Raw genomic sequence first — 18,339 nt, 5'->3', positions numbered from 1 at the left:
AAGAGAGGGAAAGAGAAGCGGCGCAGCGCAGCGGAAGGCGAACAGGGGCAGGAGGAGACGATGCAGTGGTACTTCGTGGCGGCGCTCCTCACCGTCCTCACCAGCTCGCAGGCAACACCCCCTAAATCCTCCGCCCCCCTCCCCTCCTTTTTTGTCGATTTAATCACACTACATCGGGCCAGATCTGTACCGGAGCGGGAATTGATTACGGAATTCGATTGGTGTGCGGGATTCTGTTTTCCGTGACATGGCGTCTGCGCGGCAGAGGACTAGGGCGGCGGCGGCTTCGATCTAGCGGTGCTGCGCGCAAATGCACTTTTGGTTCTCTGCTCGTGAACAACCGCGGTTCAGAATATTTGCAGCCTGGACTCCTGGAATGGCCGGGACACTAGCAAGATGCGCTCTGATTCTCAGTTTTTCTCTACCAGTGTCGAGATGTACTGAACCAGTACATTGTAACGCACCGAGAGGTGATCGGTTTTAGTTCATTTGAACATGCCCTGGCTTTGGGTTGTTGTGAAAATATTGTCCCCCTTAGTGAGTTGGTCATGTCATTGCGCAGTCCGGAACCAATGACGGTTGACCAACAATAGTTAAATAAGCCTGGAATGTTGCACATGAGTTGTTGTTTGACTTCATTTGTCAATCATAATGTCTTCTTACGAGTGTTTCTGATTGCATTACATATGTGCAGGGTATATGGACTACACTTTCTCAGAGCAATGGCAAGTATAAGTACGACTATGCGACCATTCCATTTCTTGCAGAATTTTTCAAGGTACATATACTGCAACTCTCTGGAATCTTATGCTATTGCCCATAATTTTCTGGGACCAATATATCTGTTTTAACCCATGTTGCAAATATGTAGAGTAGGAGACAATAATTTTGGACATTTACATCCGTTTATCCTAAGTGGTGCAAACATGTAGTTTAGGCCAGCAGACTATGAATTTGGAACTCTATAACTCTTTACCGTAAGTGGTTTAGATATGCAGAAGACAGTGATTCATCTATATCAGTTCTGACATTACCCCATTCTCAACGCAGTTGTCAGTCTCGAGCTTCTTTCTTTGGAAAGAATGCCAGTCTTCATCACCACCAAGGATGACAAAGGAGTGGAAAAGTGTGCGACTATATCTTGTTCCTTCAGTCATATACCTCATCCACAACAATGTGCAGTTTACGACCTTGACTTATGTTGATCCATCGACCTATCAGATATTGGGGAACCTGAAAATTGTTACAACTGGAATTTTGTTCAGGTGTGCCATGTGCCTCTTCATAACATTGCCTGTGTTTTATGCTTCCTAATACTATTAGCTTGATATAATATATTTTTAATTTCCAAGTACTGCCTGCATTCAGTCTTGTATGTGGTCCATGTCAGATTTTGCTCCCTCTTAACAAAACTCAGATTTGATGCACTATAAAATAGTCAAACTGATTGAAAACAATTGAATGGAATTTTGGGAAAACCTATTCTGGTTTTGTTCCAGAACCAAGCAATTAGCTTACTCAGAATTTCAATTGTGACCATTATATATCTTGTGGTTTTATTTCACCTCAATGTTTTTACCTTTTAAGATCTGTCTAATATTGAACTCTTGGCAAATACATGGACACTCCCTCCAATCTTCCTGCACAGCTATTTCATTTTCTTTTTGCAATATATTGTTCCCTGTTGGCTACACTGTACAATCTAAAATGCTTATATCCTTTTGATGGCTTGCATCACGAAGTCAGAATTTTCACCTAATCAGTGCATGCATTGTTGTGGTTTCAGAGTTTTTTGCAATGTGGATATCAATAATCTTATGTTTGTTTCTCAGAGATTAAATTATTGGGTTTAAAATTGTTTCATTACCTGTAGTAAGTTGCTATATTATGAGAAAGTTTCTGGTGGATCCCACCCTTAGATGCACGCATGTGCACACGCTACAACAGAGGTCCTTATGCAATCAAGCATTCTGCATGTTTGAACACGAAACACATGTACCAGGAAAGTGGAATTTCAGTGTATAGTAGCTTTATCTTTTTCCGTTGGTTTATTTTGGGTTTCTTTTCCAGTAAGATATGTATTCGGTTTTTCTGTTTCTCCATGCATAGATCAAATTCTGACTTGAAACTTTGTGACATGATAGATTGTTTGGTGCCACTTGTCATCTTTCCAGAATTTTTTCCATGACATTTGCATCTTTTTGAAGTGGATACATGGTAGTGCACCTAAATGTGAGATGCAGTGTGTACACGCTCATACTATTAGTAGAGCTAATATTCTACATAAGTAGTCAGTGCAAGTGGTACTTGATTCTTCCTCCCCTTGATTGACCTATGCTGTTTTGTCTGCTAATTGTGCCAGGCTTGTCTTAAGAAGGAAATTATCAAATCTACAATGGATGGCAATTGTTTTACTCGCTGTGGGCACTACTACAAGCCAGGTTTGTTACTATTGCAAAATTGTCCTGTTTTATTATATTACTCCTGATATATGGTCCCACGTTTTTTTTTGCAACATTCCAACATATATAGAAATCTGATTACTAATGAACTAACAGTGCAAACTGATCTCAGGTTGCCTGGTCTTGACATTTTTAGTTAGGATTAGAGGTATATTTATACACACACAAAGGCTAAACTATACCCATGTAATCACGGTACTCTATGCTTACTTTGACAACACTTTGAGCTAGTAGTGTTTTATCACAAGGCATTGACATGTTAGCACTTAATACTGTTTTGATGGCCAATATTTAAACATTAAATCCATAACATGTTATTGTATCCATGCTTTTCACAAAGTGGTTGTTACGCATTACTATATTTCAAGTACAGAACTAGTAGCGTGTTAAAAGGTCTCTATAGGCGTAAAATGAGTCACTTGTTTAGTTATTAACTAAAACATGTGGTCGTTAGTCTAGTACTTCCTCCGTCCCATAATATAAGACGTTATTACATCCCATTGTACTCACGTATGGGATGTAATAACTCCTTATATTATGGGACGGAGGGAGTAATTAGTACCTATTAGACTAGAATTCTGGCTCCCTCAGGAGTTACTGGCAGCAAGGGTCGAAGCTGGCACCAATTCCGATTACTCTTTTGCCCATTGCCCCATGAGATCTCCGTTATTTTTCCATTACATTACATATTAGCTATAATTAAAGTTGGAAAGGCGTACTTATTTTAAGATCTTTTCTCATGGTTTTTTCTTAGTCAAAAGACAAAATAAAAATTGTAACTTATTCGTCTTGCACTTTTTATTGTCCCTGTGTATGAATTTAGATTGTGTTGTAAGTAATTATTCTGCCCCTTACAGGTCAAGGGATGTGGAGATGCACCATGTGATTCGGTTTTCTCAGCACCATTCCAGGGTTACATGCTTGGGATACTTTCTGCTTGTCTTTCTGCACTAGCTGGAGTCTACACTGAGTACTTGATGAAGAAGAATAGTGATAGTCTGTACTGGCAAAATGTACAATTATATATGTAGGTATCTATATCTAGACACTGGTCTATTGTCTAGAATTACACAGCCCTAACTCCCATTTAACCATCCTCTGTGCACAGCTGCCTGCGTATCCCATGAACAGTATTTTACATTCATCTTATGTGCTGTCAGGTTTGGAATTATCTTCAACATGGGTTGGCTTGTCTATGGTGACTTCAAGGCTGGGTTTGAGATGGGTCCATGGTGGCAGCGTCTTTTTAATGGCTATTCCATCACAACATGGATAGTTGTGTTCAACTTAGGGTCTACCGGTCTGCTAGTGTCATGGCTGATGAAGTATTCAGACAACATAGTGAAGGTTCGATCGTCTAGACTATGCATGTCAGCAAAAATCTTAAATTTCAGTTCCTTTCTCCTAATGCCTGCAAAGTGACACTATAGATCTTGTTTGCATGCCAATTAGTTGTATTGCTATTTGTCAGAGGAAACTGATCGATTTGACAACCCGCTCTCCTTTCAACAACTCTTTAGATTCCTTTGCACCTCTGCCGAAGAAAAAAGAAAGAAAGCTAACAACCCACAGTTTCTCATCTGACTTTGATAATATGATGGTTATGCTTTTTGTTTCATTATTTTAGTTTTATGAGCGCAATTGAAACTTTGTTTCCTGAACTTCTGTTTCAACAGGTGTACTCAACTTCAATGGCCATGCTTTTAACAATGGTTTTGTCTGTATATCTTTTCAATGTGAGAGCTACAGTTCAGGTAGGAATATTCTTTTTGTGTTGTAATCTTTTTGTTTCTTGTCAGTTTCATAGTTACATGTTTGGAGATGGACTATCCTTGGTTATTTATTCGTTCTAATAAATGATTACTGCCTCTTTTGCAGCTTTTCTTGGGCATTGTGATCTGCATAATTTCCCTGCAGATGTATTTTATGCCTGTACACATGCTAGTTGAATTGCCACAAACATTGCCAGCTACAGCGAAGTAGGTAGTCTACTGTTACCTGACATGTTGATCAGAGTGATGGTGTACTGTTGATCAAGGGAGCAGCGTTGTTGAGTGAGTATCTTGGGCTCAGCTTAAATTGAGTCATCCTTTGAGGCTAGTGGGCTACAATGTTCAAAAGATTCTTCAGTTAGCATCACGTTGCAGGGAAGGTAAATAATCATTGAAGTGAACACGTGATATTAGTGGACAAAAGGCTAACTGCTGGTGGCTTTGCTAATTTGTATTCAGGTAGAGGATGAAGGCTGATTGCTATGTTCTTTTGGATTTAGAAATGGAAATACGTACACATATTCTCCAGTTAGTTCGAAATGGTTTACTAACCATGCTCTAAAATTTTGTCATTCACATGGAAGAGTAGATACAGGACTGGTGACTAAATATGAGTTATTACATCCTTGAGGAAGATGTTAGACTTCTTTTTTTGCAGCAAGTGCATAGTTTAAATGCCGGGCAGATCTCATATATTACATTCAAAGTTTTGATAATACTTGCTTAACACAGAAATCAGGTTGTGTGGTTGCCATCCTGCCAGATGGTATACCCTGCCGGTAAGTGCGTCTAGCTTTTCGTTACGGTTACCTTGGTTTCTGACCACCAGAAACTGGACATAAACGGCATAGCACCCTTGAATATATTCAGTTAATGAACCACTTGTACTCTGTGAGGACCTCTCTCCCATTATACTGCTGCAGTGCCCGTTGGTCTCATGGTCTGCACCTTATTGCAAGATTAGGAAGCCATGATATGCCAATGGGATGTTTCCATGGAAAATGTAGAGGCCATGTGGCTTATGCTGACGTACTCAGTGATATCTGGAAATGCATGTAAGATGGTTGTTGCTCACTGAAACAATCTAAGTTGGTTTAAGTATGCTTGAATAGTGTTCCCGTTCTCAAGTAGTCAAATCTCAAACTGAATTATAGAATGTTAGGCTGGATGTGGAAGTATAGCTCTTTTCATTTCTGCTGCAAAACCTGCTTTGGGTTCTGTCCCTGTCTTACAATATTCTGTAAACATAGCCATGATAAGGGTACTTGTTACTTTGTTAGGACCTGTTTCAGAAATAATAAGGCCAAATGCGTTCAATGCAGCATTGCCCAAGGACGCTATACCTATGCCTTTTTGCAATTTCTGTGTGCTCTTGCTGATCCTTTTCTTTCTAGCCAAGTTGTACGCTCTTCAAGTGTCAGCATTATAATTTTTAGATTCTTTCCCCTCCTACAAGAAAACTTCAGCCTCCAAATGCGCTTCTCCAGTCTACTTCCTAGGGCCATAAAGGCTGCCACATCTATCATATGAATTGGTGACCTTGCTTTTATCTCGCTAGTATGACTTGCTTGCCCTGTACAAATATTGGTCTAACGTTTCCTAAAATTATTTTACCTTATGCATTATAGTTTTGCTTAATATGATCAAAGTTTTACAAGAATTACATGTTTGAGGAGTATGAAGATGTCAAATTGAAATCATGCTCGTCAGTAGAAATCAGCTTACCGTTCCTACTTCTTACTGTGCATTTCTACGTAAAGCTTAAAGTACGAGATAATGCGATTAGCCCCTATTTAGGCCTCAATAACTTGCACCTGAGCTCCAAGTACGATATATTGCCATGTACTAATGGCAAGAAATTCATCATATTGGTGCATATTCCGTCGCAGATAACAAACCAGCAAATTATATTGCCCTTTGTTGCATTAAGGTCGTTGTTATAGATTTGTCTAGCGAATTCTTGACGACCTGAAGCTTCCAAGATTACATTCCTCTCCCATTCCAGACGGGATCTTCCTTCTAGAGTTTTGGGGAGGGAACAAGGTAGCTTACAGAGTCAGCGTTGGTTTGAGATCTCCTTTTGCGTGTGTGATGAAATTTATGTGGCAAGGAGGGCTTGCCTGAGGGCATATATATTTGTCGTCTTTGTGCACCGAGCCACTTATGCCCAAACAAAGAATCTAAATTTGAATTTGCACTCAAAGTAAGCCGTTGATTTGTGCTGTGTCGCCTATCGCCTGGCCATCGGGTAACTGCGAATTACCACTAGGAGATGAAGCCCTGCTAGTAGCCGAGTACGCGTAATCAACCACCCCTGATTGGACCTGTTTGGGTGTTGGTTAAAGATCACCTCGTGCTGCCACTGGTTTCGTCCTCATGGTTCCCTCGTTTCTGTCTTGAGAAGGGGGAAAGGGCAAAACGCACGCCCCATCTATTCCTTGCGGCGCATGCCACTCCCCGAAAGGGATCGCCGCATTCGTTTCAGCCAGGCAAGGAAATGAAATGGGAAAAGGCTGAGAAAGATAAAACGCCGATGGGGCATGTTGCCAGAACGAGGTTGCCGCTGGGTTTCCCCTAGCTTCATGTCGCCCGCAGTATCGGCATCCTGCCCACCGGGTCCGAGCGAGTCCCCCGCCAACAAGTCGCATCTTTGAAACTGAAACGCTTCTGCCGCAAGCTTTGCTGGCCTGGCATGCCAAACTCATGCGTGCACATAAAAAGGACATCGAAAACTCTCTCCTGGAGAAATGTACAATACAGTCATTAGTTGTCTCGGTAAAAAAATGGAGGGGTGATTAGGCTCCGTTTGGAATTCAGGGAACTGGATTTCATAAGAAGCGGTTGAGTTTTCGCGGCGAATTTCGCACAGCGGAGAAATTTGTCCCTTTTTTTCCAGAAATAATCTTAGCTTCACCACGAGAGAAAGAATTAGCCAGAATGGCACGGCACGATCGATCTCTCTTAAATGCGCTTGTCGAACAGGTTTAAATCAGCATCAAACATTGGTCCAGCACCCTCCACGTTATTCCTCTACCACATTTCCATCTATAAAAGCCCTTCCAGCCTCTGGCACTCCCTTCTCAGCCACAACTCCAGTTGCTTGGAAGTTACAAGGCGTTCAGAGGCAGCAACCGAACACACACCCACAGACATGGGATCCTTGGGCCCTGCCGTGAGCGTGAGCATGGCCAAGGCCGTCGGCGGCCAGCAGCAGCAGCAGCCGGAGCGCGGCACGTTCAGCTGCGGCTTCCGGATGCCGCTGCATTACCCGCGGTACAGGAAGACGGACTACGAGGAGATGCCGGAGTGGCGCATCGACTGCCTGCTCCGGGAGTACGGCCTCCCCGTCGCCGGCGACGTCGAGGACAAGAGGAGGTTCGCCATGGGCGCCTTCCTCTGGCCCAGCCAGTATTGACTCTCCTTCTTACATCTCGCCACTCGGAGCAGAGGCCGGTCAGCGAGCCAGCGCCTGGCAGAGACTGACCAGCAATGGCAGCAGCAACATCACGTACATCCCCATGTATGAAGAAGACCTCGTGAGGATATTTATATTCTTATATCTATCATCTAATCGTAATCTCCAATTCTCCATACAGAATATATCATGTTTCTTGGAGTATATATAAGCAGTGGAAGAAGGTGTTGTTTCTGATGTTCATACGTGTAATGTCGTGCTTTGTAGAGTATGTACGTGCGACTTTGATCCGTTTTGCTCCGCAGTTCTGCAGTTCCGATCGTTTTGCACAGGCTCAAGGGTCCTAGAAATCTGCTCTCTTGTTGTCTTCTGTCTGCTTGGTCTTCTGAGTTCTGACAGTCTTTAACTCGTGCATGCTTTCTACTCCCTCCGTCCAGAAATACTTGTCGAAGAAATGCATAAAAATGAATGCATGTAGAACTAAAATACATCTAGATACATCCATTCCTCCGACAAGTATTTCCGGACGGAGGGAGTACTTGCTTCGACCATAATCAGGAACTACACCACTGTTATTGGGGCTAAACTGTTCTTAGTAGTGATAGTGTCAAAAAAAACATCTTAAAGCAACTCTAGCAGTAAAATAACCGTCGTTTTACAGTTTTTGCCTGGTATTTACGCTTTCCCCTATCGCACAAAAGCAGTTGGCGGGAGTGAAACTTCAGCGGTAACCAAATTTCATCATGCTTGTATTAATATTAATACTAAAGCTATATGGTTGGGAAATTAATTTCATCATGCATCCAGTAATATTAATTTCATATTGTGAATGCTGATATTTTCTCCTATACAATTAGTCAAAGTTTATAAAGTTTGACTTTGACCAAATTTTATATACAAACTAAAAAAAAGGAGGGAATAAAACCCTATGTCCTGTTTGTATTGTAGTGATTGTGGATAGGGTATAGAGTAGACGTTGATCTACCTCGAGATCTAATGTGTGTATGAATCTAGGATGTCAAGAATATCTAGAATATAATCTATCGACTAGTTTGGCCTCGGGTTATATAATGTACTAGAGGCCTGGGATTTAAAAGAGTCCTTGTCTTGTGCGCCAAGTTTTATGAAATCTTTCTTGTATACGTAATGGACTACCCGAAGATGCCTAATTAACCGTCATAGGGTTCCTCGGCCTGACCCTCCTAGCCGGGAGATGACATGGTGAATACCCCCTAGTTCAGGACACCATCAGTAGCCCCTTAACCAGTCTTCAAATTGGAACGCTCCTCGGTTCTTTCGATCTTTTCTTCATCTTCGGTCGTCGGTCTTGAAAGTTGGTTCAACAAATCTTCTCCTCTCCGATCTCGAGGATCACCGAGGTGTATCCGAAGAGTTCACATGTCGGGTATCCAAGGAGCCCTTTAAGTTCTCGGCCTTTATCAGATGCCTTGTTATTTTTTTGCAGCCGAGCTCTAACGCTAGGTTGTCTCTGAAGTGGTGCACCACCTAGGTTGATTTGTATATGTCGGCCTTGGTGGAAAAAAGTTTTCCGCCAAGTCAGTTGCAATTTATTCTCTCGCGTCGGAGTGCATGGCGCGCACTTCATTTCTCTTCCATCTTTTTCGTTCTTAGTGCCATCCTATTCATCACTCCGCACAGACTTTCTCTGTGACAACGATGCTAGCAACTAATTCGCTGAGCCGCTAACGGGATCGCCGGCCCGTGACTCCGTGCTCGTGGTGGTGGCGGCGGCGCCGCGGCCATCGCCAACCGCCCACTCCAGTCGCCGAGGAACTCTAGTGTAATTTGTGTGTTATGTGTAGGTGTTAACTCTTAATCATGTTCAGTGTATGCAACCAAACACCATGTAGTTGCATCAGCCCAACCAATGCAAGACATCAGACGTCATGCCAAAATTGCTCCTCTAATACAGGAAGTTTACATGCAGGCTACCGAACTATGTGCAGATGATGGTTTTTGCCTCTTTTTGCCAGCCGGCCTAACCAGGACAAGTATGCAAAATTGCAAAATACGATGCGAGTAACCAAATGCGTCATTAACGTATAACGTTTCAATGTCTAGGAGTGATACGTAGCCTTAATGTTTTGAAAGTGAACATGTTTGTGGGGCTTAAATGGGTTGCAATCTATTTTCCCCATGTTACTTTTTCTTTTTCTTTTTAGGAGTTTGTTAAAAATATGTAAGTTATATAACAATAATAAAAATTAGGTTCGAATATTCACATGTTATAAATAATATACAGACAAATAAAATAATTCACTTCAGAAAATATTGATGCCACTTTCAACGGTATTCAAGTACTATTGTAAACATACATTTGTACAATTAAATTATTTTTATGATTTATAACAATATTTATATAATTTTAAAAGTGCACACATATTTTTATAAAAAATCAACCTAATTTTAGAAAGTTTTTATATATTTCATAAGTTTTCATATGATTTTTAAAATTGCACATTACAAATATTCATTTAATCATTTTCATATTTGCAGTCTAGGGGCACACTAGGCTCGCATTTAATTTTCCATACCTTATTTTCCATTTATTTTTGTTTAATATGTATAAATATTTTTGCAAACACATAAACTTTATTAATACAAGTGAACATTTTTAAAGTGACATAACCATTTTATTAGGGTACATGTTAACATTTAATGGACACTTTAGGGTACATGTTAACATTTTTAAAGTGACATAACCATTTTATTAGCATCACATGTAGCCATTTTTCAATTGATAATATCTTCGTACTTTGACTGGCAGGTGGGACACAACGGTCGGACAAGCCAACTTGTCCTACAACAACAGGTGGGCTCGCAGCATGCTTGCATGCCATGCGCACTTCCAACAAAAATACGATGCCTGTTAGTGCAACACAGTCAACGTCTACAGACGTCGAGGACAAAGAATTGCACACGAAAGCAATGTTTTGAACCACTTTTGTGCATTGTATAATTGGAAGTACCAAAGAGATTGTCCATGGAAAGCAGGGCTGGTCCTAGCATATTGAAGGCCCCTGTGCGAACTGGTAGAATGGGCCCACTAGCTTGGTACACTACGTTTTCTTTTTGCCTAAATGCTAGATAGTGCAGCTGTACTCAGCGCGATGCATGCATGGGCTGACGCATGTGATTATTTAACACAACGGATGGTGATAGTGTGTGAGGACTGCACCTGCGTGCATGTTGATAACCAGCGCTATGCGCATGCATACGCTGCCGTCACCTATTTATTTCTTTTTTCCCAAAAAGCTATAACTTTTGAACCGAGTATCAAAACGAAAAACCGTTTTCACGGTTGGGTTCCTCGTGATGAGCTTCAAAACTAGATCCCATATGGATATGTTTTGATTTTTTTTCAAAAGCAACTTTAATGCTAGATGACGCAACTTTAGTGCTAAACATGAGCAACTTTGATGCTAGATGAATTGCACCGTGTGTATAAATGAATTTGCCCAGTAGCCCCAGTAGCCCCCTAATTAGTTGTGTGTATAGTGTAACAAGTGATTACCATGGTTGCTAAGTTGCATACAACAAAAACTAAGTTGTAGATAGGTTAGTTGCCTACCATACTGTGAAAGTTACTTACCGTAGAGTGAAAAGGTTTCTAACGTGGCTTCTAAGTTGTCTACCTCAGAAACCAAGTTGGCTACATCGCTGCGAACTTGCCTACGAGTGATCCTCAATTGCCTACAATACTGTGGAAGTTGTCTATCAAGGGACTTAAGTTGCCTACAGTGTTGACAAGTTTTTGTGGGATCTAAGTTGTCTATCAGGATTTCAAATTTTAAAACTATGTTGGAATGGATGTTATGAGATCCTTGTGCTTTCCTTTTCTGAGGGAGCTTGCCCGTCAACACTACTAAACGTGGGTGTTGGCTAGCCAGGTCGTGACGAGCTCTTCAAAACTAAACCCCACATGGATATGTTTCAATTTTTTCAAAAGCAACTTTAATGCTAGATGAGGCAACTTTAGTGCTAAACAGTTGAAAGTAACTAAGTAGCAACAATAAGCAGCTAACGAGTACTCCCTCCATCTCATAATATAAGAGCATTGTTGACACTAGTGTAGTGTAAAAATACTCTTATATGAAGGAAATATGCCCTAAAGGCAATAATAAAGTTGTTATTTTATATTTCCTTATTCATGATAAATGTGTATTATTCATGCTAGAATTGCCAGGAGCCATATGGTTGTCGCTTTATTGTATGAAATACAAGCGCTATGTAATTGCTTTACTTTATCACTAAGCGGTAGCGATAGTCATAGAAGCAATGGTTGGCGATACGACCACAACGCTATGATGGAGATCAAGGTGTCAAGCCGGTGACGATGGAGATCATGACGTTGCTTCGGTGACGGAGATCATGAGCACAAGATGATGATGGCCATATCATGTCACATATTTTGATTGCATGTGATGTTTATCTTTTATGCATCTTATTTTGCTTAGTACAGCGGTAGCATTATAAGATGACCCCTTACTAAATTTCAAGGTATAAGTGTTCTCCCCGAGTATGCACCGTTGCGAAAGTTCTTCGTGCTGAGACACCACGTGATGATCAGGTGTGATAGGCTCTACGTTCAAATACAACAGGTGCAAGCCAGATTTGCACACGTAGAATACTCGAGTTAAAATTGACGAGCCTAGCATATACAGATATGGCCCCGGAACACTGGAGACCGAAAGGTCAAACATGAATCATATATAGTAGATATGATCAACATAGTGATGTTCACCATTGAAGACTACTCCATCTCACGTGATGATCGGACATGGTTTAGTTGATTTGGATCACGTATCATTTAGATAACTAGAGGGATGTCTATCTAAGTGGGCGTTCTTAAGTAATATGATTAATTGAACTCAATTTATCATGAACTTGGTCCTAATAGTTTTTTGGATATCTATGTTGCAGATCAATGGCCCGTGCTACCGTTCCTTTGAATTTTAATGCATTCCTAGAGAAAACTAAGTTGAAAGATGATGACATCAACTACACGGATTGGGTCCATAACTTGAGGATTATCCTCATTGCTGCACAGAAAAATTATGTCCTTGATGCACCGCTCGGTGTACCACCTGCCCCAGCAACTGCAGACATTGTGAATGCCTGGCAGTCGCTCGATAGTTCAGTGTGCCATACTTTACGGCTTAGAATTGATACTTTAAAGACATTTTGAACGTCATGGAGCATATGAGATGTTTCAAGAGTTGAAGTTAATATTTCAAACAAATGCCCGAGCTGAGAGATATGAAGTCTCCAACAAGTTCTACAGCTGCAAAATGGAGGAGAATAGTTCTGTTAGTGAACACATACTAAGAATATCTGGGTACCATAACCACTTGGCTCAACTGGGAGTTGATCTTCCAATTGATTGTGTCATTGATAGAGTTCTTCAATCACTGCCATCAAAGCTATAAAGGCTTCATGATGAACTATAATATGCAAGGGATGAACACGACTATTCCCGAGCTCTTCGCGATGCTAAAGGCCGCGGAGGTAGAAATAAAAAAGGAGCATCAAGTGTTGATGGTCAATAAGACCACTAGTTTCAAGAAAAAGGGAAGAAAAAGAACTTCAAGAAGAACTGTAAGGGAATATTTTCCCTTAGTAGTTTTGGTGATTGATGACAATGCGTCTGCGGACTAATCATGTGCTTTTAGCATTTCAGATATATTGTGTCTAAACACAAGATGATTTGACACCCCTCGAAGACTATTGAAGACGTCATTTCTCTACGTTTCTTTTCGGTGGATTTCAGTCGTAGGAAAGCCGTACTATTAAGAGGGGGTCCGCGTTGGAAAGGTTTGGGTGGAATCTCACGTACACATCTGTTCCTTTTTGCACCCCCTTTTCCTTTGGCTCGTTGGAGTATCCTCCGTCCCGCCGTGTCTCTGCAAAATCAAGGACTCCTAATGTTGCTGAACTGAGGCATGCGGTAGTACTGCTCTCTAGAGCGGTACTACCGCAGGTCCTTACGGTAGTACCGTATGTGCCCACGGTAGTACCGCTCCAACAGAGCGGTAGTACCGTGTCCTCTGGCCTGGCGCAGTAGCTCGAGCGGTAGTAGGGGCGGATGTAATTTATTTACATCCGCACCCTACATGGTAGTACCGCGCCTTGGCGCGGTAGTACCGTTAGCTCTGGCCAGGCACAACATCATAAGCAGAAGTAGGGGCGGATGTAATTCTTTACATCCGCGCCCTACACGATAGTACCGCTCCTGGTTTGCGGTAGTACCGTGTCGGATTTTTGCATAGATAAAAACTTAGCGGATGTAGTCACGAATGTAATTTTTTATATCTGTGCCTACTCGGCCTAGTCTACTCCTGCCTTGCGTTTGCGAAACTTGCATTTCCTTGGGTCTATGGTACTACCATGGCTGGCCACGGTACTACCGCAGGAGTTGCGCATCGTACTACCGCAACCAGCACGGCAGTAATTTTTTATTGCCGTTGGTCGAGCGGTACTATCGCCTGGCGTGCGGTACTTCCACCCGGGCGGTACTACCGCGATGAGGCGCGGTACTACCGCACAGTCGTGAGTGCGTGGGGGTGAAGAGAGGGCCGGGGGAGTTCTAACTCCCCCATACCCATTCATCTCCTGTTCCCCATGACGCCTCTCTCTCCTGCCCAAGAACGGCGCTGGAGAACCTCGTCGGATCTCCGTCTCCGGCCGCTCTTCTCGGATTCCGACCGGTGGGATCGTTCCCCACCTCGCCCTCTTGCCATGGACCAAGGTTTCCCCCCAAGTCCTCATCTTTTTGTTCTGTTCTTGTGCTTCTAGGTCTTGGGAGATGCATGTGTTGTTCATGAGATTTTTGGCTAAATCTGTGCAAGAGGGATTTGTAGGAGAGTGGTCGTGCAGTAAGCATGTTATTTGGATTGACACAATAGTTCAGTTTGATCAATGGTAGCACCGATCTAGTTTTGTGGTTGTTCCTAGATCTAGATCCGCGGTTACTATGGCGGTTGAATCCGTGCGGTACTACCGCTCCTCCTGGAGCGGTACTACCGCATCCAAACTCATAATCTGCTCCACGCGGTACTACCGCTCCCTTGGAGAGGTACTACCGCTCGAAGCGCGGAAGTAAAAAGTTACTTCTGCTCCAGGCGCGGTACTACCGTTCCACTCCGGCACGGTACTACCGCGGCTGGAGCGGATGTAATTTTTTACATCTGTGCGCCGGTCCGGTACTACCGTAGTTGCAAATTTTGCCGTTTTATCCTTCCAAACCTCGTGCTTTCTTGTTTCTTGTGCCTTTGGCTCTGGTATTTGCATTGATCCTTCTCGTTTTCTTGCGTATTCTTGTGTTGTGTGTCTAGGTGGTGGCTCCGGTTCCAATGTCCGTTGGTCAAATCCTGTCCGTGACACGGGCTCGAAGCACCTGTGCAACCAAGATGAAGCTCCAGAAGGCTCCAATGCCTCCCAACGCAGAACCAAGCACACCACCACCAAGCTCAAGGAGCCCACAATGGGCATGGATGAGATACCTCTGGCTGAGTTTATCGCTTGAAGGAAGATCAACCCCTATGTGAATCCCCATGCAAATTTCAGAGGGAAATGAACTGTTCTGGACCAAGCAACAAAATCTTATCTATCTGGATGTGATCAAGGCCAAGCAGAATATCTACGTGGACGTGCACTGGATTGACATGAATCATATGAGGCAGGAGAAGCACTCTGCCTATTTTGGTGAGGCTTTGGACCTGGTGGAGCAATTTAGCATTGAGCACATGCTTACTTTTCACATGGACTTTGACCCAGAGATTGTGGCTCAGTTCTTCGCTTCGGTCCATTTCCATTTTGATGAGGTACGAACCATGACCTGGATGACCAATGGGCAGCAAATGACTGCCAAGTGGAAGGACTTCATGGATTTGCTTCAGGTTCCTGATGAGGGGCTCGACACGCCCGTTGGGGTTCGCCCTCACGCCAATCCTAAGTCAGCCAACAAGAACAAGCTGCAACCCTTCTTTGTTGAGAAGACACTTCCCAGTAAGAAGAAGGTGTGGGTGCTGAACTCTTTCCTTGACATCATGCATCAGATCTTCCGCAACACCCTCTTTCCGTGCATCAGTGACAAGGACAAGGTGCATACCTATCTTGTGGATATGATACTCATGTGCGAGGAGGCGCGTCATTCTCAGACGCAACCACTTGATGTCTCACATATTATGTGGTGCGAGCTACAGTTTGCGGTGTTCAACCATAAGGTGCCCATCTATGGACCTTACCTGTTCCACTTGATCTCCAAGACCTGGGAGAAGCTCTATCCCGATGATGAGTTTGTTGCCCCCGGCTGGATTCGTCATGAGCCCGTGAAGCTCCGCATTAAGAGCCAATGGGCTAACACCACTACCAGTGCTGAGGCAGAGGCTGCCAAGATGAATGTGGATGAGGATGAGATTGAGGAGGAGGAAGCAGATGAGGACAGCTCTGATGGATACACCCCTCCCTCTACTGAGCCCTCATGGGCTAAGAAGCTGAAAACCAAGATGCAGAAGCTCTTCTGCATGCAGGCGCAGGGGCAATACAAGTCCCATGTTGCCTCCAAGGAGAGTCACCAGCGCGATAAGCGGATATTGAGGACTTTTGGTGAGATTGTCACCAGTGGCTCAGAGGAAGTCATCACTCCGGAGAATGCCTGGCTAGCCCAGCAGGGGTATCAGTGGACGGAGTCAGAGGAGGAGACCATTCCCGCTGCCGAGACCGACGAGGAGTCCTTTTCAGCCAGAGCTACCACCTGTGTCGTAGGTGTCCTCTCTGCCTTTTTGGTGTCTCGATGCCAAAGGGCAAGAGAGTGTAGTATTTGCGCGTCTTGTGTCATGTGTTTAGCCTTGTCACTTTGCTTTCGGTCTGGTGAACCTCGTTTGCTTTCGGTCTGTTGAACCTCGTTTGCTTTGGTTTGTGCTTGTAAGACCAAGTTATCTATCATATGGTGTAAGACATATGCACTCTAGCGTATCTTATTGTCTTCATTACTTAGTAGTTTGTGATCCTATGCTATCTCGTGCCCTTCTCTTTATGCTCATTCTCATTATCTTGCCTACTTGCTTAGTGTTAGTTTTATTGATGCAAGAGATGCCTTGTCTATAAAATATAGGGGGAGTGTTGATCCTAGTATGTGTGCCGTGCAGTCCAAAGCATTTTTCTAGAGTGCACACATCTAGGGGGAGCCCGTCTATATTTTATAGATGATGGGTTTGCCATTATTTCATCTTATATCCTTATATGCAAATCCCGTATTGTCATCAGTCCACCAAAAAGGGGGAGATTGTAAGGGCATATTTTCCCTTAGTAGTTTTGGTGATTGATGACAAAGCGTCTACGGACTAATCGTGTGCTTTGAGCATTTCAGATATATCATGTCTAAACACAAGACAATTCGACGCCCCTTGAAGACTATTGAAGACGGTGTTTCTCTACGTTTCTTTTCAGTGGATTTGAGTCAGCGGAAAGCCATACTATTAAGAGGGGGTCCGCATTGGAAAGGCTTGGGTGGAATCAAATGTACTGAAAGTGCAACTATTCCCAGGTGGTTTTGGTAATTCCTAACAACATATAGCTCATTAAGCTAATACTATTCCAAGACAATTATTTCAGGAAAGCTCAATGAATGGCATGACATGGATGAGAAAAGTGGATCCCTCAAAATGCTAAGGATAAAAGGATTGGCTCAAGCTTCAAGCTTAAGACTCTACATTTTATATTTCAGTGATCCAAGATCACATTGAGTCTATAGGAAAAGCCAATACTATCAAGGAGGGATGAGGTGTTGCTTAATGAGGTTCTTGCTTCATAGTGCTTAGTGATATGCTCCAAAACCCTCAACTACTTTCCCACATCCACATATGACCTAAACCTAAAGTCCAACTCGGCCCCACCGATTCTTTCTATCCGGCGCCACCGAGTTCAGATGTCATAGCCACTGCCACAAACCCTAGGCAAATCGGTCTCACCGATAGGGATCTCGGTCTCACCGAGATGGGATTGTAATATCTCTGTTTCCCTTCGTAACATTTCGGTCTCACCGACATGAGCGATCGATCCCACCGAGATTGTAATGTAAACTCTCTGTTTCCTTTTCATAACATTTCGGTCTCACCGAAAAGAGCGAACCGGTCCCATCGAGTTTACCTGACCAACTCTCTAGTTAGCTTGTTACCAAAGTCGGTCTCACCGAGTTTGTGTAATCGGTCTCACCGAGATTACGTTATGCCCTAACCCTAACCATATCGGTCCTACCGAGTTGCATATCGGTCCCACCGAAAACCCTAACGGTCACTAGGTTTACTAAATCGGTCAGACCGAGTTTGTTGATTCGGTCCCACCGAGATTGGTAAATTGTGTGTAACGGTTAGATTTTGTGTGGAGGCTATATATACCCCTCCACCTCCTCTTCGTTCGTGGAGAGAGCCATCAAATGAACCAACACTTCCAACTTACCATTTCTGAGAGAGAACCACCTACTCATGTGTTGAGACCAAGATATTCCATTCCTACCATATGAATCTTGATCTCTAGCCTTCCCCAAGTTGCTTTCCACTGAAATCTTCTTTCCACCAAATCCAAATCCTGTGAGAGAGAGTTGAGTGTTGGAGAGACTATCATTTGAAGCACAAGAGCAAGGAGTTCATCATGAACACACCATTTGTTA

At 43.0% G+C, this 18,339-nt stretch overlaps 2 protein-coding genes across 4 annotated transcripts; both read left to right on the top strand.

Annotated features, from left to right (window-relative positions):
• Positions 1-6: 6 nt before the first annotated feature.
• Positions 7-4,932, top strand: LOC119339459 (CMP-sialic acid transporter 1-like). Of its 3 annotated transcripts, XR_005164173.1 has the most exons (9): positions 7-111; positions 695-778; positions 1,051-1,265; positions 2,363-2,441; positions 3,320-3,489; positions 3,623-3,809; positions 4,139-4,216; positions 4,341-4,614; positions 4,694-4,932. XR_005164173.1 is itself a non-coding variant. In XM_037611508.1 (8 exons), exons 1-8 carry the CDS (start codon positions 61-63, stop codon positions 4,443-4,445), a joined length of 969 nt encoding a protein of 322 aa, XP_037467405.1. In that variant the 5' UTR covers positions 7-60; the 3' UTR covers positions 4,446-4,932. The 3 variants fall into 3 exon arrangements, 2 of the variants coding, with proteins under 2 accessions (XP_037467405.1, XP_037467406.1); XM_037611508.1 differs by having other exon boundaries at positions 4,341-4,932; XM_037611509.1 differs by lacking the exon at positions 7-111 and adding an exon at positions 197-470 and having other exon boundaries at positions 4,341-4,932.
• A 2,357-nt stretch (positions 4,933-7,289) lies between these two features.
• Positions 7,290-7,961, top strand: LOC119341938. Its single transcript, XM_037613782.1, has one exon. It carries the CDS (start codon positions 7,386-7,388, stop codon positions 7,647-7,649), a length of 264 nt encoding a protein of 87 aa, XP_037469679.1. The 5' UTR covers positions 7,290-7,385; the 3' UTR covers positions 7,650-7,961.
• The last annotated feature ends 10,378 nt before the right edge of the window (positions 7,962-18,339 follow it).

This window comes from Triticum dicoccoides, chromosome 7B (genome assembly GCF_002162155.2).
Source record: "Triticum dicoccoides isolate Atlit2015 ecotype Zavitan chromosome 7B, WEW_v2.0, whole genome shotgun sequence".
Taxonomy (NCBI): Eukaryota; Viridiplantae; Streptophyta; class Magnoliopsida; order Poales; family Poaceae; genus Triticum; species Triticum dicoccoides.
Note: the sequence above shows the minus strand (reverse complement) of the source record. Positions and strands in the feature narration are given on the sequence as shown.

Excerpts from the sequence above, each read along its gene's own strand:
- LOC119339459 (XM_037611508.1), top strand. The coding sequence starts at position 61 with ATGCAGTGGTACTTCGTGGCGGCGCTCCTCACCGTCCTCACCAGCTCG. Across the intron at positions 1,266-2,362 it reads ACAACTGGAATTTTGTTCAG|GCTTGTCTTAAGAAGGAAAT; the intron begins GTGTGCCATGTG and ends TAATTGTGCCAG. Across the intron at positions 3,810-4,138 it reads ATTCAGACAACATAGTGAAG|GTGTACTCAACTTCAATGGC; the intron begins GTTCGATCGTCT and ends CTGTTTCAACAG.
- LOC119341938 (XM_037613782.1), top strand. The coding sequence starts at position 7,386 with ATGGGATCCTTGGGCCCTGCCGTGAGCGTGAGCATGGCCAAGGCCGTC.